The 27321-nt window shown below is 46.1% G+C and overlaps 1 protein-coding gene across 1 annotated transcript in view; it reads left to right on the forward strand.

The window, feature by feature from the left end:
* LOC308142617 (contactin-associated protein-like 5) overlaps nucleotides 1-27321 on the forward strand; it is a gene marked incomplete at its 3' end in the record, with an annotated part of 229754 nt that overhangs the window by 97496 nt on the left and 104937 nt on the right. The window contains exons 4-8 of the mRNA XM_080513120.1: nucleotides 452-599; nucleotides 5081-5284; nucleotides 13221-13405; nucleotides 22792-22935; nucleotides 25121-25394. Of these exons, the coding sequence (XP_080369246.1) occupies nucleotides 452-599; nucleotides 5081-5284; nucleotides 13221-13405; nucleotides 22792-22935; nucleotides 25121-25394 (955 nt within the window). The remainder of the gene's footprint in view (nucleotides 1-451; nucleotides 600-5080; nucleotides 5285-13220; nucleotides 13406-22791; nucleotides 22936-25120; nucleotides 25395-27321) is intronic.

Below are 27321 nucleotides of genomic sequence, written 5' to 3' on the forward strand. Positions count from 1 at the left end.
TTAAGTACATGTTGAGTGCATTATGAGCATGTGTTTAGCACGTGTTGAGAGCGTGTTGAGAGCGTGCTGAGTGCGTGTTGAGTGCATGTTAACCGTGTGTTGAGTACGTGTTAACTGCGCGTTGAGTGCGTGTTAACCACGTGTTGAGCATGTGTCGCACGTTTAATGAGCGTGCCTAGCATGTGTTGAGCGTGTGGAGCAGCCAGGAGTAAAGCAGTGATGGTGACTTGTTATTTCCCAGACAGGAGAAGCAGTGCCAGACTCTAACCTCACCATGTCCCCCGCTGCAGTGGACGGTCTCACATTTCTGACTTCCTCACACACAATGTTCAAGGAGAAGACTGTGTTATTCAGATATTCAACATGTTTGCACTAACTTGCTTTAGATCAGAGGTTTGGTTTTTGAAGTGCCTCTACCCTAACTGTGACTCCGTCCTGTGTGTCATCCTAGAGGTTCTTGGGGAACGTGAACTCGGAGGCGGTGGTCCATAACAAGCTGTCCCACTCAGTGAGAACTCGCTTCCTGCGCTTCGTCCCTCTGGAGTGGAACCCTAGTGGCTGGCTGGGTGTCCGGCTGGAGGTGTACGGCTGCTCCTTCAGTGAGTGACTCACCACCGCACCTCACATCATGCTCAGGGAGAACATGGAGTCTGGATCCAAAGTGACTCTGTTGTTTTTAATTATGGGCCGTTGTATTTCAAGTATAACAAGAAGGCCGTTGCTGGGCTAATCCCCCGCCGGAGGGCTTTATATTTCCTCACAAAGCAGCTCTAAGGCAGCACACTTGGTACACTAGAGGGTGTTCCATGGGTCCTAGTAGATCATTATGTAGAATCTGAAAGGTCTTCTTCATAAGCTATGTCAAAATACGTCTCCAGAGCCCAAAAGGTGTTTTTATGCACTTAGTGACCCTGTGACCTGATATGCAAATTAGGTCATGGTCACCATGGTGCCCCTTCTCCCCAGGTGGAGTGTCCATGTGTGAAGTTTGGTGACTGTGGGCCCAGGAACTGCTGAGAAATGAGGAGAAATGTTTGTATGAAAATACATGTATTTTTTACGGAGCCCCTGTGGTGACATTGGTGAAAAAAAAATTATTGCTTAATCGCGTGGCCACGCGTTATTAAGGCGTGGGAACGAGATAAATAAGTCGTGGCCACGCGTTATTAAGGCGTGGGAACGAGATAAATAAGTCGTGGCCACGCGTTATTAAGGCGTGGGAACGAGATAAACAAGTCGTGGCCACGCGTTATTAAGGCGTGGGAACGAGATAAATAAGTCGTGGCCACTCGTTATTAAACTGCCGTCAAGTGAGCCGGCACTCAATTTTAACTGCGCTTTTATTAACGCCTTTACGGTAAAACACAGGCCAAGACAGATGGTCTGATTTCAAAATGCAATAAAACGGAATCCTTCATAGGTTTACACCCAATTTCACTTCAGCGCAATACTAGGCATACTCCTTTGTTACTACAAGAAATATGAAAGAACATTACTGTAGAAATTTGGAGAAAAGTACTCTTAAACTTGGATGTGTTGATCGAAAATGATGGTCTCATCTATTTTCAAACTGCAATAAAATGGAATCCTTAACAGGTTTATGCCTGATTCCACTTCAGGCAGTACTAGACATACTCCTTTACTACTACAAGCAGCATCAAGAAAATCACTATAGGAATTTGGAGAAAAGTACTTTTAAAATTGGAACAAATTAATGAAGGCAAGACCATTATTTTTGACCAACAGATCCAAGTTTGACATTACTTTTCTCCAAATTTCTACAGTAATATTCTTTGATCTTACTGGTACTGGTAAAGGACTATATCTAGTATTGCACTGAAGTGAAATCAGGCATAAACCTATGAAGAATCTTTTTTAATTGGAATTTGAAAACAGGTGTGAGAAATCATTATTTTCGTTAATTTGCTCCAAGTTTAAGAGTACTTTACTCCAAATCCCTACAGTAATATTCTTTGATATTGATTGCAGTAACAAAGGAGTAAGTCTATTATTGCCTTGAAGTGGAATCAGGCATAAACCTATGAAGGATTCCTTTTTATTGCATTTTAAAAACAGGCGAGAGATCATTATTTTCAACCAACAGATTCAAGTTTAAGAGTACTTTTCTCCAAATCCCTACAGTAATATTCTTTCATATTTCTTGTAGTAACAAAGGAGTATGCCTAGTATTGCGCTGAATTGAAATTGGGTGTAAACCTATGAAGGATTCCGTTTTGGCGCAGTTAAAATTGAGTGCCGGCTCACTTGGCGGCAGTTTAATAACGCGTGGCCACGACTTATTTATCTCGTTCCCACACCTTAATAACGCGTGGCCACGACTTATTCATCTCGTTCCCACGCCTTAATAACGCGTGGCCACGCAATTTTTTTTTTTTCACCAATGTCACCAGAGGGGCTCCGTAATTTTGCAACCATGACGAGCAAACTTCAGACCCTACCAATCTTCAAGGTCAAGGTCAGGTCACTTGGTGTACTGGAGGTTATCCCTGGAGTGTGTATCATGTGTGTATAACATTTCAGAGCCCTAGCTCAAAAACCTAGGCCTCCAGAGCGCAAAATGTGTTTTTAAGCACTTTGTGACCCCGTGACCTACTTAATATGCAAATTAGGTCAAGGTCACCATAGTATCCCTTCCCCCTCTGAGATGTATCCACATGTGAAGTTTGGTCACTGTGGGCCCAGGGGTTGCCGAGATATAGGTAGAAACGTTCGAACGGACGGACGTACGTACGGAGACTGTTTCAAGATCCCCCTTCGGGGCCTATCGGCTACGGCGGGGGATAAAAACTGCTATATAAATGAATTTATTACTACTACTGTTGTAAGTTTTGTTATGATACACCAGTTTGCTTGCCAAATATACAAAAATGAATGAATTCACTCAGCAATCAGAGAGAAAAGTGACAGTGATGGGATGAAGAAATCTCTCTGATGTATCCTGTCGTCTCAATCCTGAGGCCAAGATGTACATCAGAAAGTCTGTTTCTGCATTCTGTTTCTTTAAGTCAGTGATCAGAGGTGAAGAACACTCCACTAAATCATCCGCATCAGCATGATGAGTTAAGAATTAGTGCTGTCAAAACTAACGCATTCATTTAGGTAATTGATTTCTGACGTTTAATTCGTAAAAAAAAAAATGTAACATAATTAACGTAGTTTTGTTTACTTCTGGGTTTTGATCTATTTAATTTTTTTTACTCTCTTACTCAAGCAGCAGCATGTGCAGCGTCTGGATGCAGCACCGGGACTACAGAGCAGCATAATACTGAGTACAATAATACTAAGGCAGAAAGTTTCACTGACGACTGATTGAGAAAGAGAATGTTTTACCTTTACTTTGATTAGTCGAATTTTACAACCGCAGTCGTAATTCTCTAGTAAAACACCAAGTTGCCATGTTGGCTGACCAGGATCCACCATACTGCTAAAACTGAAGGAAATACTGGTAAAATATTAATTTATACTCTTTCTCTGGTTCTCCTGTGTGTGTGTGTGTGTGTGTGTGTGTGTGTGTGTGTGTGTGTGTGTGTGTGTGTGCACGCGTGAGTGTGTGTTACAGTATATTATTGCCACTTAGTTCATGTAATAAGTTCACAACTTTGTTTCTAGAAATATTCCAAACCTCAAAGTGTTGGACCTGCACTCTGACTAAACCAGACTTATGTCAGGAGTTTATTAATTTATTTATGTTTTTATTATTTTGATGATATTGGAGAAAAACCAAAAGATAAAAGGACATCATAAAAATTGTTTTTAATTCAAATATAGTCTGCGTGTGTTGAATTGACATTAATTCTCTGGTTTTCCCTGAATAAATATCATTACAAGCTTCAGTGGAAAAACAATGTGATTAATCACAATTAATTATACAAAATTGTGCAATTAATTAGTTAAATTGTTTTTAATTGATTGACAGCACTATTAAGAATATAATTTTCCGGTGATTCCTGCCACATTCCTGATATTCTTTATGTGACTTAATGCATCTGAATTTATGAACTTATGACATGAACAAAGTGGCAATAATATACTGCAATATACTGTACATGAGAGACAGAGAAAGAGAGAGAGAGCAACAGTACACACTCGTGCACACTCGCACGCGCACACACACACACACAGTTTGCAGGAGAGTCAGGGAAAGAGAGAAAGCGGAGGAAATTAATATTGCCAACATGGCAAACTGCTGTTTTGCTGCAGAATTACTTCTTTGATCGTTAAATTCGGCTTTTCAAAGTAAAGATAATGACTTTCACTTTCTTAATCAGCCCTCAGGTAACTTTTAAAGTGGAACTTTCTACCTTAATATTATTCCACTCGGTATTACGCTGCACTGTAATCACAGTGCTGCGCCCAGAGACGCTGAACATGCTGCTCTGGTAAAGGAGGGAAAAAAATATGCGTTATTTATTTAATTACGTAAAAAAATATTTAACGAATGAAACATATCAAATCAATACAAATAAATAATAATAATAAAAACTAAACTAAACTGTTCAGTCCAGTCAGAGCTGAACTGACGCGTTTCCTGCTCCACTTTTTCACCCTGCAGCTCATGATGTTTCTTTGTTTAATTTGAACTTCCTGTTCAATCCATGAACGTAGCGAAACAGCATTTGCAAGGACCAAGCATTTGTACTCCCATGTCGATACCAGACCGACGGACGAGTCGACGGACTTCAGTTGTCTTTTGAAACAGCAATTACGTCAGATACGCTCAGACTCCAGCTCCGACTATGGTGTGGGACGAGGTCCAAACAAGCTCGTGCAGCACATTTCCCCCCACAAATTCCACTTTATTTCACCTTGATGTGCAGCTAATGGGCCGGCTATCGGGACTCTCGTCACTCTGTAGAGACTCTACTGACTGTAGTGACCCTGTATAGATTATAGGGAGTTACTCCTTGGCTGTACTTCTCAGATCATGATGTCACCAGGTTCTTCTCATGTTCCACCAAGTTGTTCTCATGTTGAACCTGGTTCTTCTCACACTCTACCTGTTTCAACTGCATTTCTCGCCATGGTGTCTTCCATTAAGGTAAATGTGTTTGTCTTACAGAATCGGACGTTGCAGACTTTGATGGCAGAAGCTCTCTGCTGTACCGGTTCAACCAGAAGTCCATGTCCACGGTGAAGGACGTCATCTCTCTGCGCTTCAAGAGCCGCCAGGCGGAGGGGGTCTTACTGCACGGGGAGGGCCAGCGAGGGGACTACATCACCCTGGAGCTGCACCGGGGGAAACTGGCCCTGTATCTCAACCTGGGTGAGTCTCCAGCTGCACACTGACTGAACCAGACCCACAGAAGACTTTCTGCAGAACCACAGTCAGGAGAGATTTTCCACAGAACCAGACCCACAGACAACTTTCTGCAGAACTAGACTCAGAGGAGGAGACTTTCTACAGGACTAGACTCAGATGTAGAAACTTTCTGCAGAACCAGAGTCAGAGGAAGAGACTTTCTGCTATTCCAGTCGTGGTGAGAGGATGGAAGGAGAAAAAAGGAGGACAGATAGACAACACAGATCCCCTTGGTAAAGACGGACCAGAGCAGGATGCTTCAGACCAACAAATTCCTGTCCCACTGTCGGAGTTTTTCATTAATCTTTCATTTTAAACAAGTTAGGATTTCAAAAACACCATTCATTATCTCCAAGGGAAACAAGATGAAATCAAAGCTAATAAAACCAGGATAAATACAATCAAACATCCACTACTGAGTTACACCAGCACATCCACAGATGTAATTTTTGACCCTCTGAAAGAAAAAAAGGGCATTTTTATAATCCCAAACATTTTTTAAAAGCATCCAAGTCCTCCATTCTGGAATAATACCTTTGCTGGATGAGAATCTGAGCTCTCACAAGACTCTTAAACAGCAGTAAGGCATCACATCCTTGTTCCCCGTTAATCTTTCTCTTTCGACTCAGATAGATTGCCATTGTTGCCTGCCCAAAGATAAAATTCAGCAACCTTCCCTTTTTCTTCTTTTTCTTCTGATAAGAAAAAGGTAAGATAACCATTAGTTCTGTGAAAGGTTCCTTGAAAAGGCTCACTAAATTGCTGAGTGCTCTGAACAGTGGCGTCAATCTGGAACAGTGGGCAAAGCAATGATAAACCGTTTCTCTAATGGAACAGAAAGGACAAGTCTTTGAAACAGTGGGGTTTGTCAGTGACACAAAGGTATTTACTGCTAAAATTCCAAGTAAAACACACCAGTGCAAATTTCCAATATTATTGGTCAATGGTGGTTATATAGTACAGCCCACGGTGTGTCTGCTCTGTCTTTTAGTTTCTCTTCATTCAAGGCTTTTACACAGGTCTGGTAAAGAGCTTTCTCATTCACAGAGCCCAGTGACACCCACATATTACAACCGAGCAGAGGGCCCATCCTATCACCTTCTGGAAGGGTTGATCTGATCACCAGTCTGGAGAAAGGGTTAGAAACATCAGGTATTATTAGTCCATTGATCCAGAGCTACCAGAGCGTGCTGTCCTCCTTTGAAAACGCCTTCATGAATTCGTCCAATATACTCCGGACAGTTCGGACAGATCGAACCTCCAGTCTCACTGCCGGGGCGTCAGCATTGTCCAGGTGACCTCCAGCCAACTCCAGCAGATGGTGAACAGTTCTAACTCCTTTCTGTAAGAAAGTTGATGACATCAATGGTGCATCTTCCCATGGAGTTTGTCGCCGTGGCCGTTGGAGCATGGGTTCTCTGAGCAGCCAGTGTAGGGATGTAGTGGAGTCAGGCCTGACCTCCATCAGCCTCCACACTTTTACCACATTGGCATTAAAAGGTGACACACAATCCATATGGAGGTTGGAACAATCAATGGAAGCCCAAGTTACCAACCTGACCAAAAATAAAATCTGCAACCAGCCTCCACAGGGTAAAAACTGAGAGCCATAAAGGTCACTTTGTAAAAACTGTCATCTAAAAGCTGCCTTTCTGCTGAAAGCGCATGCGTGACTGATGGACGGCGATGCCGAGTGGAAGCAAGAAAACAAATGTGGTTTTGGAAAACAACTGCCTTCTGAGGATTATGCCTTACTTCAAAAGGCTAATAAGAGGATCACTGACCTTAAAGATGATATTCGATGGCATGTTGTCTAGCTTCCTGTAGGTAGATGCAGACTGATCCAAACAGCTCGCCTTGTTCAACGCCACCATTCAGGACTTTCAGGACACAGTTAGTGAGATCCTGCCACCTGTCCTCACTCTTGCTTCTGCTCGACCCCCAGCCATCAGCCGCCATGGTTGGAGGTGGTAATCCATGGTCAAAAGGGGTGTACACCCCTTGCTGATTTGTATTGTATTGCTTTTGTATTATTGATTCTTTTTATATTTCCGCATCTATTTCCTTTTAATTTTGGCACTTCTATAATTCCATACGCACGTTCTCTCATGCTGATCCCACACATCTAAGTTCGGCATGTCACGCCCATGTGTCAAGCATAAAACAGCCTTTACACGACATTATGGAGGCCACCAGATTATTGATTATAAGTGTGCGCCCCCTGTAGGACATCCTGGGTAAAAGCCAGTACCATTTTTTTTTACCTTCCTTCCATCTTTTCTGTGGCCTCCTCCGAATTTTTCATAACCCCCCTCTGGTTACCGAGATTTACTCCAAGATACTTAATACCATTATATTGCCCAACTGATTCCATCTGGCAACCTTGGCTCATCTCCTCCCCAACTAACAGAGCTGTGCTCTTTTCCCACTTTATCCTGGAGGAGGAGATCTTCCCAAAATGAAAATTGATATTTTGAAGCGTTTAAACATCTTTATCATCTGCTGTAACAACCATAATATCATCTGCATATGCAGAAAGGTGTAAAAATAAAGAGTCCTCCCTCAACTTTACTCCTTTCAATTATCTTCTGATTGATTTTAATCAACATTGGTTCAATAGCTAAGGAGTATTGATCAACTCAATAGCTTTGACAAAGAGGGCCCTGTTCACCCCCTGCCCCCTACCCTCTCTCACAGCCTCCCCCACCTCCTACTAGGGTCCTGAAGACCTGTGCCCCTCAGGATCCTAAAACCTGTCTCTCCAGATTCCTGGTGCTGGCCAACATCAAGGCCTCTATCCCTCCAGAGTTTGACCAGAAGCAGTTTGCCTACAGGGCACACAGATTTACAGATGATCCCTCCACTCAGCTCCACCCACCCGGAGACCCCCAACAGCTACACTACTTGACGAACAGACCTCAGTATGTCAGGCTGGACAACCACAAGTCCTCCACCATTATGATGAACACTGGTGTCCCCCAACACTCCATCCTCAGCCCACACCTCTTCTCCCACTACAGCCATGGCTTCACTCCCCCCACAGCTCAAACACTGGAGGACATCAGAGTGGAGGACATCAGAGTGGAGAGCATCAGGGTGGAGGACATCCGGGTGGAGGACAGGAGGGGAAGCCAGGGAGCCTGGAATGAGGACTGGGATAATCTCAGTCCTCCATGAGGTCCTGGGGCCTCATTTATAAAACCTTCCCAGGATTCAACTAGAAATGTTTGTGCCCCAAAAGCTGAAAATGACGTATACCCCCCCCAAAAAAATCAGATCAATAAAACCATACGTATGCACATCTGCTCACACTTTCTTTTTATAGATCGCAGTCCATCTGGAAGGTTGACAGTTCAGGCCCTTCCCTCAACACGCCCACTTTCTACCATAAGTAGTCAATGTAAAGTGCCTCGTCAATATTTTTTCATCTCACTCAGACTTTTGATCGCCGGCATTTGACACGATCACATCCGGGCTCACTGCTGGGCGCAAAAACAAACCTCATGGTTGTGACGGCCAGCATTGGTGGAGACAACAGCAGACCGATAAAGTTCAGTTTTATCTGTTTATTAAATATATGCATTAGATATTTGAACAGGGGCGGTGAAAAGGTTCAGTGGACCTTGTGTTAACCTAACCTCAATCAAGAGTTGGAGGAGGAGGGTGGAGGAGGTCATTCCCTAACGCATGACCATACCGGTGTTTAGCCAAAAAGTGGGCGGCTTTTATCAGGATTTACACCCATAACGTAAAAATATACTAAACTGCATCATCTATCACGTATGTATAATTTTAAAATAAGCAATACAAAATTGATAATTTCTTTATTTTACATGTAACTCATTGTGAATCATCTCTATTGCAGTTCTTTTTTGCATGAGACTTTCCTAGAGACGGACTTTGTCACCATGTTCATACAGTTTAGTATATACTAACCTGTATGTACCTTATATATGTACCTTATATGTACCTTATAGCTATAAATCTTAATAAAAGCAGCTGGAACAGAACAGACGTCCCCAGAGACTGGAGACAGACGGTCACTGTTGCTCCAGACACTGCAGCTTTACTCACGGCTGTTACTGCACTATTTATGTACTTTCTCTGAAATTAAACTGATTTTTACACACTTTGTCACAATTGATAATCAATCAGTTCTATCCTCTGTATCACTGATAATCAATCAATTTTATCCACAGCTCTGTATCATTTGAAGATGAAAGTTTGACATATGAACATAGAGCTGCTGATTCAGTAGTAATGTTCGACTAAAGAAACACGTATACCAGTGCAGCTTGGCTGTTTATGATTACGTGGATCAATAAGTCTGATGTTTGAAGATAATAAATGTATGAGATGAATCTAGGTCAATTATCCACTTCACAATCAGCGCGACCAGGTTCCTTGTCTCCAAAATATGCAAATATCCAAATATCCAAATTCCCAATATCCAAATATCCAAAATCCAAAATTTTGCATGGGAAGTGGCGTGCTCATCTTTCAGGACCTGTTTTGTGCTTCAGCAACCTTTAGAAATGAGGCCCCAGGTCTTCACCCTCTCACAGAACAACACACCAGTTGTTCTGTGAGAGGGTGAAGAGCTGGGGCTGGAGCTGGGTAAGTAAAATGCCTATTTGACTGACTGAGAAATTAGACTGATTTTTACACACTTTGTCACAGTTGATAATCAATCAGTTCTATCCTCTGGATCATTGATAATCAATCAGTTCTATCCATCACTCTGTATTATTTGAAGATTAAAGTTTGACATATGAACACAGAGCTGCTAATTCAGTAGTAATGTTCTACTAAAGAAACATCTATACCACTGCAGTTTGGCTGTTTATGGTTACATGTAGGGACGAGCTTTATCCATGCTTTATCCACTATCACCATTGAGGAGTTTTACTCGTATCATGCTCATACTCGTAAAAAATGCTTTATCCGGCTCATCCCTTATTATAACCTCTGTAGAAGTAAAATGTAGTTATAACCCCCCCTCTCTATCAGTAAAATTATTTAAGAAGTATTTTGCTTTTCTCATGACTGAAATATTTTGGGATCATTTTGCTTATTTCTGCCTAATGTTTAATATGAGGTTTCCAAACAGGTGTTTTCATCAATGATCACCCTCAGACACTTCATTTCTTACGCCCTCTCCACTTTTACACCCTCATAACTCTATCATAACTCTCCTTATACTTACCAAATACCATACATTAATCCACATTTAGTCATAGCTTATTTATGTCAACTTTGTTTTTCAATTTGGTCAATTCGGATGTGATGTCATCACTGAGCTGTTCTAAGTTCTCCTTTGTACAAAAGATATTTGTGTCGTCAGCAAACAAAACAAAATGAAGTATTTCAGAGATTTTACACATCATTTTAATAAAGAATAAATAGTTTAGGTCCCATCACAGACCCCTGGGGGACACCACAATGTCCAAGCATGAAGACTGAAAATCTCACAGTTTCACAAACTGCTGTCTGTTGTTTGGATAATGTTTCATCCACTGTAGAACCAACACCAACACCATAACGTTCCAGTTTTTTGATTAAAATAAAAAGATTGATTTAGATTTAGATTGATCTAAAAAGAATCAAATCAAAATCAAATCAACTTTATTTCTATAGCCCTTTTACAATCACCCGGTGACGTCCAAAGTGCTTTACAACAAAGCTAAAACAATACATTAAGAAGTAAATACGAGAATAAATACATAAAAACAAAAAATAAAATAGAACACAGGTGCTGTCTGTAGGAGGTGCGGCGGTGCTGCAGTTTGTTGAAGCCATCCAGAAATTCATAAAACAGAGCATACAGAGTAAAATAAAATACACTGCCCTAGGCAGAGTTAAAAGCCAACTTTAAAAGGTGAGTCTTCAGTTTTGATTAAAAAAAAAAAAGAAAACATTTGTTTTTGTCTATGGAGCTGGTGTTCTTCTATTGATTGGATTAATGCCATTGAGGTGGATCTTTGTTATCTGAATCCATATTGGCTTCAACATGGGGAATCCCTAATCCCTTCAAATACAGCACAGGGTCTCAAGAGATAATTCATTACTGTGACTATCAGACTCACTGTAACATTCCAGTCCCACTAACTTGTGTCTGGATGTTCAGTCAGAAAGCAGCAGTGACCGCAGGGCAGTTCAGTGGTGCAGCTAGCTAGCGAACCACCCTACTGCTAAAACATGTTCGCAGTGCAGCTTCAGTTGAGGGAGAGATAATGATAACATGAATGCTAATTCGCTACCTATCCGGCAAGCTTCAGATTGTTTACATAAAACCTGCATTAAATGTTGACAGACAGCTTCACTCCTCTGAAATAAGGGGAAAGTTTGGAAACATCAGTACTTACTTGTTAGTTTACTCTCGTTTGACTTTTAGGGCTCAGCTGAAACCAAAGTTTGACAGCTCTGCTGTGGAAAGAACTTTCCAGGGCAGTTAATGGGTGTGTGACAGCTGCATCATGTCAGTCCTTATGGATTTAGGAAGGTGTTGAATATAAGAAGCTTTAAACATGATTCTGCGTGGGAAAAAACTGGCGCACTAACAGAATTTTCTGCTAAAACGAAGTAGGAGATCAGAAACATGATTTTACTATCAGTACTAAAACACACTTACTGTTTTGGCACAAATGGAAGAAAATAAGTGGGCCTGACAGCCGCTGTGGGCTGTTTCAGTTCATGTCAGTTGGGATTTATTTCTCCAGTAACAGCTTCTAATGGCCAATAAAGGAGTCAAAATGTTTGCAAAAGGCTCTGGAAGTGATCCTGCAGCCACAGAGGAAGATACTCAATGTGTGCTGTTGTGCAGCCTCAGGTGCAACCGTATTTTTGATGTGATTGCAGATTTGGTTCATAAACAGCTTCCTGTGTCTTGTTCAGAGACACTAGAATGTATCCAAAGATAAAACAGCTGTTCAACTGTAACTTTTCATTAGCAGCCATTAAACAGACCAGAATGAGAACTGCAGTCGGACCCATCTGCCAGCTGGCACTGCACAGCTGCACTGGTGCATGTTGGTCCAGATATAACTGTTAAGGAATTTGAAGAATCATCTGAATTCCTGCTTCCTGTGATGGGAGGCCAGCACTCTGGCCTCCTCATGAGAAGAGTGTGTGTTGAAGTCCAGGCCAGGTGTAGAGTTTGCATGCTCTTACTTTGCTCACATGGGTTTTCGACAAGAATTCTCACTGTTTGAAAGCATGGTTTTGACTTGACTGGTGACTTGAAATTGCTCGTAGATGCGAATATCTGTCTGTGTTTGTCTTCTGATCAACCGGTAATCAGCCCAGGGTTTAATGTAACTTTGTACAAAGTGGTTCGATGGATGACATTGACAGAACATCCCTCCACCAACCTGTCCAACACCACTCAGCACTCCACCCATTCCCTCCATGATGACTGCAAGCAGACCAATGTGGAAGCAATGCTTCAGCATTGTTGTCATTTAAACGCATGTGCCTGGTGTCACTCAACATATTATTCTTAGTAAATCACTTGCAAACAGAAAACACAAAAAACGCACCATCTATTTCTGTGAGCTGCCTTTATAAAGGATCCTAGTAAATCAGAGCGATTGATTCCAAAATATTGATACTCTGAAAAATGTCTTTATATTCAGTCGTTCCCAAAATGTGGTGTGAGCTTTGAAGAGTCCATGAAGCCAAGCAGAACTGTGTCACTACTGGTACCTGTACGTTGAAGGTCCTTTGGTCTTGACTGGGATCTTGGTAAGAGTCGGTGTGTTTGGCTCCACTGTAACAGAGGAACGAGAGAGTTTGCTGGTTTGAGCTCCTGGGTTGATAAAGAGTTGTGTGAAGGTTGAATGAGAGGGTTTTGGTGGTTGGTTGGATAAAGAGTTCTTCTGTCTGTTCTTGTCTCCATCAGACGACACCAGGCTGAGGTTCAGCAGCAGCCGTGTAGCCGTCACCGTGGGCAGTCTGCTGGACGACCAGCACTGGCACTCTGTCCTCATAGAGCGCTTTAACAAGCAGGTCAACCTCACCGTGGACTCCCACACACAGCACTTCCAAACCAAGGGAGAAGGAGACTCGCTGGAGGTCGACTATGAGGTCAGTCCCCCCTAACAACCGCTCACACTGATGACTTGTTCTGTGGCCTGCTTGTAATCCAGCATGACACCGAGGTGCAGGGATTTTTTTTAACCTCCAGTCATTTCTGGCGATGAAAGAATTGGTCTCATTCAGGCTATTGTACGCACTTTAAAGTGGCTAATTCAGCTCAGCTGCTTACAAAAGTCTCATGCATGAATCATCTTTACAAGTTAACTGCTTTTATGATGAGACGTTAAAGAAGGAAAGTGTGTGAATATAAAATGCCAGGGAGAGAAGTCAACTACGAATTCAGATGGTTTTCAGAAGCATCCAGTCACAGATCTTTACAGTGTGTGAGCCTTAAGGAGAAGACTGAGAATGAAGATCAGCACTATAAATGAGCTCACTCTCACATTCTGGCTGACTTTGGTCGGAAAATAAGCTCATTTCTGTCATAACTGTGACCACAGCAGACTGTACTTTGTGCAAACTGCACAAAGTTCACCAGTGATCACAATTCTCATTCCATGTGCAACCAAAGCGCAACTCTCCTCTTCTAACATGTGATCACTTTTCACACTGTGGATTAATTGGATTAAAAAACACATTTTACGATGACCACTTCAAAGGAACGACTTGATGAAATTCTTCATTACAGAGTTGAAATAGTACAATTTAGAAAGCATATGGTAATGATGGCAAATTGCAATTACTACTAACCCCCACTCCCCACTGCACATGGAGGAGCATCAGTGGAGGTGGTCTTCAGCTTCAGGTATGTGAGGTACGTCCAAATTGTACCTCCTATCTCCTTATCGATAGACTTTCACTTAACCCCGGGGAGGACATCATAAGTTTAAAGAAAGGTGTTTGAAGGCTTCCTAAAGGAGTTAAGGAAAAGTGTCAGGAGGCTTCCAAAAGGAGTTAAGGAAAGTTGTTAGGAGGCTTCCTAAAAGAGTTAGTGAAAGGCGATGATGTTGGTGTGGCAGTTGGACTGACTTCACTTAGTGATGTCATAATAATGTGACGGTGGCACAAGATAAGCACCGTCTCCACCGCACAAAAAGTACCTGCCGAGACCGGTTTAAACCGCTCCGGTTCGCGTGTCACGACATGTAATGCAGTCTAAACCGCTCCAGACCGCTCCAAAGGCGACCGCTTTTCCGCTCCCCTTCCGTTGGGGTACCAGGACCATGGATCGGGTCTGAGTGTGAGCTGCTGTCTGCTGATTGGTCAGTGATTTACTACACGCCCTCAATATTTTAATGTGCTGGCTGGATGAATCCTCTGCTGTCAGTGTGGTCAGCTGTGCTCTGGTTGTTTTTATTTTCATTTTCTTTTCTTTGCTGCTCAACTTTAGTGTTTGTGGTGAAAGAGCGACTTGAGGCAGGGGGAGACCGGGGGGAGGGACTTTGCATCACGTTGGAGTTTTCTGTTTGCAGCATAGCGCTCGCTGTGGCGTGGATGCGCGTCCGGGACACCGGAGTCTGGAGCTTTCGTCTCCGGCGCTGACCGCTCCGCTTTCCAGAGGCGGTCAGCGTTCTGTTCAGCCGCGGTCAGTGGCGCTTTATCACGGGGACGGACCGCGGAAGCGATGAAAAGGAGCTCGGAGCTCGGCGCCTCCGTGTTCCGGCACTGTGCTGCCGGACCGCGATCAGCGCCGGAGTGGAGAACCTCCTGCGTTTGAGCAGAAAGCTCAGAATCCCATGTCTGTGCCTCAGCCAACCGGGGGGAACGCTCCGGCCACTTGCCCCGCCCCCCAGCGCTCGAGTGCGGGGCACATCGCCTCAAGCCGCCGGCAAGTGGCCGAGCGACTCGCTCTCTCACAACAAACACGGAAGTTGCGCTGCAGCTCTCCGCTGCAAAAAATGACTGCTGCAAAAAGTAACTTTTTTTTTTTTCCGCTGCAAAAAATAACAGTGCAAAGTGGAGAATTTAAACAACAACAGAGGATTCATAAGATCTACATCTGACGACGTTCTTTTCTGTTATAATGTCACATTTCTGCGGAGCTCATAAGCCCCGCCCACTTTGCACGCTCCTCTCTGCAGTGGGGACACGACCCAAAATTTCGGTCGGGGTTAGTGCTTCCGAACTGCTCCGTACCGCTCCGCTCCGCCCCGGCACTTGTGTGCGGTGGAGACGGGGCTTTAGTGATGTCTGCCGTGGTGTGGAAAGAACTACAAGTTTCTGAAAATGGACTATAAAAAGTACATTTGGGTTTTAGATGATTTACTGTTGCTCAACGCAGATTATTTCTTTGGTAACTTACATGATCTGCTCCTTTTTCTGACATCCTGATTTTCCATAAACGCTCGGATGACCGGGTCCCTTTAAATGTTGTTGCCACAAGGAATTGTGGGGCAGCATGAGCAGGTCTCCTTTGGTAAAGGATGTATCAGTGTTTCCTACGCTAAAGGAGGCTCTAAAGGAAGCATCAGTGTTTCCTATGCTAAAGGAGGCTCTAAAGGAAGCAATGAGCCTCCTTTCTTTTGCTTATTGAGAATTCAGACTGTCCTTATCATGGCCGCTACACAAAGCACTTCCGAGGTTAAAGAAAAGTCGATAGACAAGGATCCCCCTTGAACTGCAACCTTATCGTGGTGGGGGAGTTTGAGCACCCGAATGACCCTCGGAGCTATGTTGTCGGGGGGCTTGCCCCCCCAGTAGGGTCTCCCAAGGCAAACAGGTCTGAGGCGACGGGTCAGACCAAAAGCAGTTGAAACCACCCCTATGAACATACACACGAGGAGCATGGAGACGTCGCCCGGATTGGCGCAGCCGGGGCCACACCCTGGAGCCAGGCCCGGGGTGGAGGCTCGCACGCGAGCGCCTGGTGGCCGGGTTCTTGCCCGCGGGACTCAGCCGGGCTCAGCCCGAAGGGACGACGCGGGCCCCTCCTCCTCATCCTCCTGTGGACCCACCACCCACAGAGGCTGCCGTAGGGGTCGGGTGCAATGTGGACTGGGTGGCAGTCGACGGCAGGGGCCTCGACGACCCGATCCCCGGACACAGACTCTGGCTTTCGGAACATGGAACGTGACCTCGCTGGGGGGGAAGGAGCCCGAGCTTGTGAGGGAGGCTGAGAGATACCGTCTAGATATAGTCGGGCTCACCTCCACTCACAGTTTGGACTCTGGAACCCAGCTCCTCGACAGGGGCTGGACACTCCACTTCTCTGGAGTTGCCCACGGTGTAAGGCGGCGGGCTGGAGTGGGCTTGCTTATTGCCCCACAGCTCAGCCGCCATGTGTTGGAGTTCACCCCGGTGAACGAGAGGGTGGCGTCCCTACGCCTTCAAGTAGGGGACAGGTCTCTGACTGTTGTCTCGGCCTATGCACCGAACAGCAGCTCAGAGTACCCAACCTTCTTGGAGTCCCTGGGAGGGGTGCTGGATAGTGCCCCAACTGGGGACTCCATTGTTCTCCTGGACTTCAACGCCCACGTGGGCAATGACAGCGAGACTTGGAAGGGGGTGATTGGGAGGAATGGCCTCCCCGATCTGAACCCGAGTGGTGTTCTGTTATTGGACTTCTGTGCCAGTCACAGCTTGTCCATAACGAACACCATGTTGGAGCACAGGGGTGTCCATAAGTGCACGTGGCACCAGGACACCCTAGGCCAGAGGTCAATGATAGACTTTGTGGTCGTGTCATCTGATCTCTGGCTGTGTGTCTTTGACACTAGGGTAAAGAGAGGGGCAGAGCTGTCAACTGATCACCACCTGGTGGTGAGTTGGATGCGCTGGACCGGGAGGAGGCCGGATAGACTCGGCAGGCCCAAGCGTGTTATGAGGGTCTGCTGGGAACACCTGGCCGAGCCCTCCGTCCGCGCAGCTTTCAACTCCCACCTCCGGGAGAGCTTCTCACAGATCCCGAGGGAGGTTGGAGACATTGAGTCCGAGTGGACCATGTTCTCCACTTCCATTGTTGAAGCTGCTGCTCGGAGCTGTGGCCGCAGGGTCTCTGGCGCCTGTCGTGGCGGCAATCCCCGAACCCGGTGGTGGACACCGGAAGTAAGGGATGCCGTCAAGCTGAAGAAGGAGTCCTACCGGGCACTGTTAGCTCATAGGACTCCCGAGGCAATCGACAGGGACCGGCAGGCCAAGCGAGCCGCAGCCCGGGCTGTGGTGGAGGCAAAAACTCGGGTCTGGGAGGAGTTCGGAGAGGCCATGGAGGAGGACTTTCGGTCGGCCTCGAGGAAATTCTGGCAAACCGTCCGGCGCCTTAGGCGGGGGAAGCAGTTCTCCACCAACACTGTTTACAGTGGAGGTGGGGAGCTGTTGACCTCAACTGGGGATATCGTTGGGCGGTGGAAGGAATACTTCGAGGACCTCCTCAATCCCACCACCACGTCTTCCTTTGAGGAAGCAGAGACTGGGTTCTCAGAGGTGGACTCGTCCATTTCCCAAGCTGAAGTCACCGAGGTTGTTGCTAAGCTCCTCGGTGGTAAGGCACCGGGAGTGGATGAGATTCGCCCAGAGTTCCTTAAGTCTCTGGATGTGCAGGGACTGTCGTGGCTGACTCGTCTCTGCAACATCGCGTGGCGGGCGGGGACAGTACCTCTGGACTGGCAGACCGGGGTGGTGATCCCTCTCTTCAAGAAGGGGGATCGGAGGGTGTGTTCCAACTACAGAGGGATCACACTCCTCAGCCTCCCCGGGAAAGTCTACTCCAGGGTACTGGAGAGGAGGGTCCGGCCGTTAGTCGAACCTCGGATCCAAGAGGAACAATGCGGTTTTCGTCCTGGTCGTGGAACACTGGACCAGCTCTATACCCTCCACCAGGTGCTTGAGGGTTCGTGGGAGTTCGCCCAACCAGTCCACATGTGTTTTGTGGATTTGGAGAAGGCGTTCGACCGCGTCCCCCGAGATGTCCTGTGGGGGGGTGCTCCGGGAGTACGGAGTCCGGGGTCCCTTGTTGAGGGCTGTTCGGTCTTTGTATTCCCGGAGCAGGAGTCTGGTTCGCATTGCCGGCAGTAAGTCGGACCTGTTCCCAGTGCACGTTGGCCTCCGGCAGGGGTGTCCTTTATCACCGGTTCTGTTCATTACCTATATGGACAGAATTTCTAAGCACAGCCGAGGGCCGGAGGGGTCCAGTTTAGGGACCACAGGATCTCATCTCTGCTATTTGCGGATGATGTGGTTCTGTTGGCCCCATCAAGCCTGGATCTCCAGCGTGCACTGACACGGTTCGCAGCCAAGTGTGAAGCAGCTGGGATGAGGATCAGCACCTCTAAATCCGAGGCCATGGTTCTCGACCGGAAAAAGGTGGCTTGCCCCCTCCAGGTCGGTGGAGTGCCCTTGTCCCAAGTGGAGGAGTTCAAGTATCTTGGGGTCTTGTTCACGAGTGGGGGAAAGATGGAGCGTGAGATCGACAGGCGGATCGGTGCAGCGTCTGCAGTTATGCGGACGTTGTATCGGTCCGTCGTGGTGAAGAAGGAGCTGAGCCAAAAAGCGAAGCTCTCGATTTACCGGTCGATCTTCGTTCCTACCCTCACCTATGGTCATGAACTATGGGTCATGACCGAAAGAACGAGATCCCGGATACAAGCGGCTGAAATGAGCTTCCTCCGTAGGGTGGCTGGGCGTACCCTTAGAGATAGGGTGAGGAGCTCAGTCACCAGGGAGGAGCTCGGAGTAGAGCCGCTGCTCCTCCACATCGAGAGGAGCCAGCTGAGGAGGCTCGGGCATCTATTTTGGATGCCCCCCGGACGCCTCCCTAGGGAGGTGTTTCGGGCATGTCCCTCCGGTAGGAGGCCTCGGGGCAGACCCAGGACACGCTGGAGGGTTTATGTCTCTCGGCTGGCCTGGGAACACCTTGGGGTGCCACCGGAGGAGCTGGAGGAAGTGTCTGGGGTGAGGGAAGTCTGGGCAACTCTACTCAGACTGCTGCCTCCGCGACCCGGCCTGGATAAGCGGTAGTCAATGGATGGATGGATGGATGGATAGACAAGGAGTCAGGAGGGACAATTCGGACATACCCATGGTGTGAAACCCATCTGGAGCTGCAACACTTCCTGTGTAGACTGGAAACTGAACAGTTTGGACAAGGTTATCCAACTCCCGTGTCACAATAGCCCCGTTTCCACTGCACAAAAGTGTGGGGACAGAACGGAGCGGTACGGAGCGGTACGGCAAAGCGAAACTGGAGCTCGGCTCTGGTACCTGTTTCCACCGCAGAGAGCAGCTTAAAAAGTGGGCGGGGCTTAAGAGCTCCGCAGATATGTGATGTTACTACAGTTGTCTCAGCTTGGCTGCAGATCTAGATCTAATGAATTCTCTGTTCTTGTTTACATCCTCCACTTTGCACTTGTTGTTTAGTCAACTGTTATTTTTTGCAGCCGCAGAGCTGCAGCCGCAACTTCTGTGTTTGTTCTGAGAGCGCGAATGCTCCGGCAACTTGCCCCGCACCCGAGCGCGCCCTGGCTGGCTGCGGCACAGACATGAAAACAAACAAACAAAATACTTTAGCTTTCAGCTCAAACGCAGGAGCAGCCACTCCACTCTGGCACTGATCGCGCTCCGGCAGCTCCGCACCGGAACAGGAGGCACCGAGCTCCAAGCTTCTCTGCATCGTGTCCGCGGTCCGTCCCCGCGATGCAGCGGCAATGACCGCGGTTGAACAGAACGCTGGCCGCCTCTGCCTCGCTTTTGAACAGAAACCACATACCCATGGAGCACCGCGCGCGCTCTGGCCGCGGGTCTAACTCACCCGCTGTATGAATAATCTGCATCTGTTTATTCTTTTATGGCCATGGAGCCACAGCCACAACTTCCATGTTGGTCCCGAGAGAGCAGACGTGATGCGGGTTGAGAGACCAGGGCTTGGGCCCAGAGCCAGTGGCCATACCAGACTGGGTGCCAGGATTAGAGCTCAGAGGCAGCCGCAGATGTCTGTCCGTGTCTGCTCGCACTGGTCCGCCAGCTGGCTCTGGTCCCCCAGCTCTGGACGCGACAACACACAAGGAGTAGACAGGATGCAAGAAGGAGCGGACGCAACACAGCAGCAATGTGATGCAGCAATGCCACACAGTGGACATAACGCAGCAGCGATGCGACGCAGCAGCACACGCAACGTGGGGATTGACGATAGGGGGCGCTATAGTATTCACCAAAACAGAAATCATCAAAGTGCCGAGTTTCATCATTCAGGCTTAAAAAGTTCAATGCCTTTGACTAAAGCAAAAATGGTCCTAACTCAGACATTGTGCTGTCTGCACTAAACTCCACATGCTTGCAATCCAGCTCTCCAGCGATCCAACTTTGCACCAACTCGAGGCTAAAGACAATATGAACTTGAAGCCACTATAAACTGTACTAACAATACGAACCAGAAATTTAGCGGGACGATTGGTGGTCTTGTTGCACACCTTTCCAGTGCTCCACTGTCTCCAGGAAACTCTTTCCATTGTGCTGGATGGGTCAGCCTGCTTAAGCAGACCAGCCAGGAAAATCCTGCATCTTCATTATACTTCTCATTTTGAGACCAAAGGAGGTCTGGTTCTTCAGTGACTCACTGAGTGACCAGAGCATTGGCCATATTCACCACAGGGGCCCCCACACTGTAGCTCCTCTGACACTTTGTGGTTGTATTACCGTCGTTCAGCACTGGCATGCAACCTTCTGGCTGGTTGCAGCTGGTCCAGTCTACCAGCTGAGTGGTGAACAACTCCAAGTCCGCAAATTAGCTCCTCAAAGAGAAAAACAAAAACAAACGAGATTCATCTTCCAATCACAAGGTCACGTTGACCCCCATCCTGTCCTATCCATGTATCATCGAGCAAGACTTTCAACCCCACAATCCATTGTGTGTGTGTGTGTGTGTGTGTGTGTGTGTGTGTGTGTGTGTGTGTGTGTGTGTGTGTGTGTGTGTGTGTGTGTGTGTGTGTGTGTGTGTGTGTGTGTCCCCTGGTTTGCACTGAATCTTGAAATGAAGAGAAACCTGGTAATTTTCATTACCAGGTTTAACATTTTAGTTTCATGGCTTTTTGTTGCAGCTGTTTCATCGAAGTGTTTGTTTTTCCTGTGAAGTTGACAATGTCACTTTATAAACTAGATATATGTGTAAAGCAGAGTATATCACATTGACTTTGATGGACTAGAAGTCATCCATCTTTTTGACCTTTATGAAAACGGAATCAGTGCTTGTTGAAAACACAGTGCTAATGGACAAAAACTGGCATGTCCTCAATAGAAAACCAACATAGTCCTTTAGTTTAAGCAATTTGGAACTATTTGGAATTTGAATTACTGCTATTAATCTATTTTTCATCTTCCACTCCTTCACTTTATCACTCTACCATAAAGAGCCTGTTTGTAATGTGGTCAGTCATGAGCACGACAAAGAAGCTTTGTGAAAGAGTGTGAGCGTGTTTCGGACAGTTTATTGATATACATTATATGAGCCTTTTCATTCCTCTGATAAAATTCAAGCCTTTTGTCAGAGAAATCTGATTTTCCGACGTTTTCTTGCAGACGTCTTAGTGCTCACCTCTTGGCTGTCGTTAAGCTCAGCTTAAACCAGCCCATTACCGAGTGACCTCCAGAGTCCACACTCACTGGTACCCAGGCAGAACCAGCTGATCACTGATTGCCCTACAGAGTCCACACTCACTGTAGTTTTCGTCAAACTAAAATCAATAATTCATTTTTAAGAATTGAGCCTCGATACTTGTTATATCTGTTCTATCCATTGCAGTTGTTTGTCCAGTTTTAGACACCAACAGACACACACACGTAGTATGAAGCCTGACATCACAAGTAGTACCTCCAGTGACTCTGGGAATAGTGTTGCGATTAGATGCTTGTAAAGAGGACGTTTGTTGGACCTTTTTGTATATTTTTAACAGCCTCACAGACCAAGGTTTCCTGCAACGCTTCCTCCTCCATCACAGTTGCACACTTTAAAGCACACATATCTATATTTGTATGTCAGGCTTACGAGTCATCGACATATTTGCAGATGATTTGTGAAAGCTGCTGGCAGTCAGTACAGGCACAAAGGGGCTGTAAGGGCTACAGTCATGCCATGTTCCAGGTATTGTCAGAGCAGCTTGGAGTCAGTGCAGCTACGGGAAGAGGCCAAGCTCATATCCACATCCTCCCTCCACACTCATTTCAAACTTTGTGTTCCTTCTGTTTATTCACTTGGAGTTTCTCTTGCCTGCAAGCCCATGTTTGCATGTTTTATTTGCACAGTGTGCTACTGTATGGTCCATCACATGGGGGATTTCTAGCTTCCATAGTCAACATAAGTTCCTTTGGTACATAAAGGAATGTTGCCAATTTAGAATGTTTAAAACCAATGCTTGTACAGAGAATCTGTGGCAAAAATTGACTACAATAATAGATTTCTATCCAAATAATTGCATTTAAAATGATTGCACTGTGTTTTATGCACTCAGCTGAGCTTCGGAGGAATCCCACTACCTGGAAAACCAGGGACCTTCCTGAGGAAGAACTTCCATGGCTGCATCGAGAACCTCAACTACAACGGCGTCCACATCATCGACCTGGCGAAGCGACGCAAGCCACAGATTTACAGCGTGGTCAGTTTGTTCACCTTGTCACTTTGTCTCTGCACATTTAATCTGCTGTATCTGCGATCTACTCAGATAATATGTGTGAAACCTAATGTCACTGGAACTTGTTGCTTCCAATTATGTCTCAAAATGATTTGGTGACACTTGCGGTTACCATGGAAACAGCTCAGGGGATTATTTAAGAGGCAGCAGCAGCCAGTGTGAGATTCATCGAGAACAGCTAATTGTTTTAATAAAGAAATGAGACTGTAAAGACCTCGATGACAAGCAGGTCATGGTTTTCAAGATTTCTTCCTCAAGATGAGAGCTTTTATTATTTTAGCCATCAAAGACATTTAACTAAGTGCATGTGGTGGTTTAAAATGCTTGACAACTGTGGGGTTTTAATTTGTAATCCAGCACTTCAGTATTCCAATCAATAGAACAAAACTATGACAACAAGACTTCCTGAAGTCTTTCTGTCATTCTAGTTCCTAAGTAAGCCAGTACCATTATTCTTATTCTGTGTAAGTTACAACTAATCCATGTCAATATAGTTTATGGATATTTTCAATATGTAAATGGTTTTGACAGCATTAGTAACCACCAAACACACACAATCACAGTCAATGACTTGACTGAATTACATCCTCCACACACTGTCAGTGGGTGTGGAGGATGTAGTTCAGTCAAGAAAACCTTTGGTTGGTTGAAAGAATGGACACAGTCACTCGTGATCAGTAGCCATAAACTGATCCAGGAACAAGGCTGTGTATAGCCAGATTCCTGACTGTGATGACACTACATGGGGATGTGGATCCTGCTGTCCATGGACCTGTAGCACATGCAGTGGTCTTCTCTGGTGGACTGGTCCTCTGTCAGATGGAAAATGCTCCTGTGCACAGTGAAAAAGATTTAAGACTGAAAGGAGTCTAAAGTGATAGTTTGGCAGCTCAGCCTGATCAGACATCTATTTAAAGTTCAGTAAAACAACTCCATTCTATGGAGACCCTGTCTCATATTGTCTGTTACATGAAACTTGACGGCACAAAACACCTTGAAAGGTAGGGAGGAACTGCGCGCAAACTGTATCCCGCCATTTCATTGTTTCATGTCGATCTATTAATGACTTTATGTATGAATGTTTGACTTTAAAACCAACTGTTAGCTTGTTCAGATTAACACTGTGGTATCAAAACAGAAGTTAAACAATTTGCCTCTCTGCTGCGAATGCCTCACGACCCATTAGCCAGAAGCTGGGTTTGTAGGTATAGGGATCACTCACTCACTCCCGGGACTTTGGCTGGACAGCTGCTCTGGTGTGCCACACGAAGCACACATGTTTGGACCAGTGTGCTGGAGGCGTACCTCCACCCGTGGAATGCTGTCAAAGCGGAGGACGATTGTGGCCAGTCGGCTAGCCTCCTTCTGATTCCCGCCGCCATCCAACTGTTTCTCTGTCTCCAGGATGCTACAACCAACATGCTGTACCACTCTGCCTCCGCTGGTTCTGTGGCCTCACCAGTATCACCTCCATCAACTACTGCTGGGTTACATCACTGCCGATGTCACATCATGTAGATGCCCTGCTGACTAATTCTAATAACTGTCTCTGCCCTCCCTCTCCAGCCTGGCTCCCTTGAAAACCCACTAGTCTCATTTACTCATACCGCTCCCTGGTTTATCCCTGGCCTCCAGCAGCTCAAAGCCACTGGTCGTCATCATTCTACACCAACCTCGTCAACACTGGTACAGATAACAACAGAGTCTCTCTTCTCAACAGTCACCTACCTCCCTCAGCCTCCTGAACACCTTTCAGACATTTCCACTGATCAGTGCTCTGCTTTCATGGAATTATTTGGCTCCAAACTCGACATCATCTACAAACAACTGGCCTCATGTTGCACCTCAAACAATCATTCCAACCTCTCATCAGCTCCCTCTCCGACTTCACTCTAGTATCAGAACCAGCTGGTGGATGAGATGAAGATGGACTTCATGATGACAGTAGAAGTTTGTTTCTATGTTTAGCAAGTCATCACATAATGTGGTTGAAATGTGATGTTGAATTCTTCCTCTCCTGGATTATATGTTGGCCACCGTTTAACCTTGACAAGTGAAAATTGTAAGGATTGTGATGAATGTGGGGATCAATGTAACCCTGACCGGTAACCATCCCTAATGTTGTCCCGTGGTTTTTATTGTCCTCCAGGGTAACGTGACGTTCTCGTGCTCCCGGCCTCAGCTGGTGGCGTGCACCTTCCTCAGCTCCAGCAGCAGCTTCCTGGCGTTGCCGGCCACGGCTCCATCCACCGTGATGGGGGGATTCTCTATCCGCCTTCAGTTCAGGACGTGGAACTCTGAGGGGCTGCTGCTCTCCACCCAGCTCAGCCCAGAGCCCCAAAGTCTGGATCTGCAGATCAGCAACAGCCAGCTGCTCCTGACGCTCCACGGCTCGGCTCAGCAGAGATCGGAGGCCTCGGCAGGTCAGTTCTGCTTTACAGGGGGATGCTGCTTCTCATCTGATTGATATCTGATTGATAGATGTTACCTCGAGCTATCAGCCCTTCATTTGTGGACTCAGAAATGAGTGAATCCTATCAGATTGTGTTTGTCAATGTCATTTCATGTCTTGGACACTGTTTGACATTGTAAGAAAGAATGAAATGTCATATTGATTGCAATATTCTGATTTGTTGTGCCTGTAACAAGAAAAAGAATCATATTTACTAATTTGGTTTGGGGGAAATTTTACTGAATTGACCCTTCAGTAGGCACCCACATAGTGTGCTGCTGTGAGGGGCAGGTGGGGGTCCAGAGTCTTGTTCAGGGGGCTGGTGGGGTTCCAGGGTCTTGTTCAGGGGGCTGGTGGGGATCCAGGGTCTTGTTCGGGTGGCTGGTGAGGGTCCAGGGTCTTGTTCAAGGGGCTGGGGGGGATCCAGGGTCTTGTTCAGGGGGCTGGTGGGGATCCAGGGTCTTGTTCGGGTGGCTGGTGAGGGTCCAGGGTCTTGTTCAAGGGGCTGGGGGGGATCCAGGGTCTTGTTCAGGGGGCTGGTGGGGATCCAGGGTCTTGTTCAGGGGGCTGGTGGGGATCCAGGGTCTTGTTCAGGTGGATGATGGGGGTCCAGGGTCTTGTTCAGGGGGCCATTGGGGGTCCAGGGTCTTTGAGCAGCTCTTTGACAGAGACAGTGACATAGAGGAGAACACGTCTGACACTGAGGACTGAGTTGAGGAGGATCCTTCTCATCTGATGAGAATTCGAGTTTTGACCCTCCTGTTGTCGCTCAACCAGCAGCAAACACTGTCCCTTCCAGGAATGTGAAGATAATCTGGTTCCTTTCCCCACTTCAGCAGCAGCCTCTGTCCACACGAGCCCATAATATCTTCATTCTCCCCGTCGTTCTTAAAAAATATGAACACGGCTGAAAATGATGTAGTGCATATGCCAGGCCTCGAGGTGGCGCACTAACTCTGCCACAAAAATACACCAAAATAAGCGAAGATGACACAGAGCATGAAAAAATCCTTGTATTGGAGAAATCTAACATGTGTCCGTTATATTTGTACTGCTACAATGCCTGGAAATACCTGGTACCTGGAAATCAGTACCAGTGTATAATTGTAAATAGACCCACATAGAATGTGCCCCACCCCCACTCCCCTATTTAATTTGGGCCCTCACAATAGAAAATGGATCCCTCATATAGAATAACCCCCCCCCCTATAGAATATGGATCCGGGCCCTAGTATTTTCACTGAAACGTGGATACATTTTTACCACTTGATTTGGGCTGCGTCTCAATTCTACCCCTTAGCCCTTCATCTTGTCCTTAGCCCTTTGAAATGCACGTTCACAAGAGTCAGAGGGGTGTCCCATTTTCACTATTGTGCAGAGGCGGAGGGGTGAGGGGAAGAGCTATTCACCCCTCGAAACGAAGCGTTTACAGATGCACACTTTAAACAGAGTAGTATGAGGACATGGCGCCGGAGGACACGCATTTCACATATATATGTAAAACGCTTCTAAAGTTATATAAACCTGTTGTGTTTTATACTAGTAAGAATGGCAGTCATGCTGCCGTCTGCCGTATGTAGCTTCTGTGTGTATTTGTTTCATAGAGACCGTGTTTATAACATTTTATTAATACAGTGTATAATTCCAAAGTCTTCTAATATGGGTGTTTTGAAAACGGGGACCCCCCGAGCAAACAAGGAAGCTCATCTGCTTTCGCATGGTGAATGAGGAAATATTTATCAAGTCCAAATACAGCGCAAAAACTGAAGTAATCCATGTCTCCGTCTATTTCTTCGCCTTGATGTGGAAAGGCGGGAAACAAAACAAAGCAGCCAAGCTACTGCAACACGTTGAATTTGGGACAGCATGACGATGCTCCTGCTGGAAAATCAACAAAC

The sequence above is a fragment of the Blennius ocellaris genome, assembly GCF_963422515.1.
Source record: "Blennius ocellaris genome assembly, chromosome: 17".
Lineage (NCBI taxonomy): Eukaryota > Metazoa > Chordata > Actinopteri > Blenniiformes > Blenniidae > Blennius > Blennius ocellaris.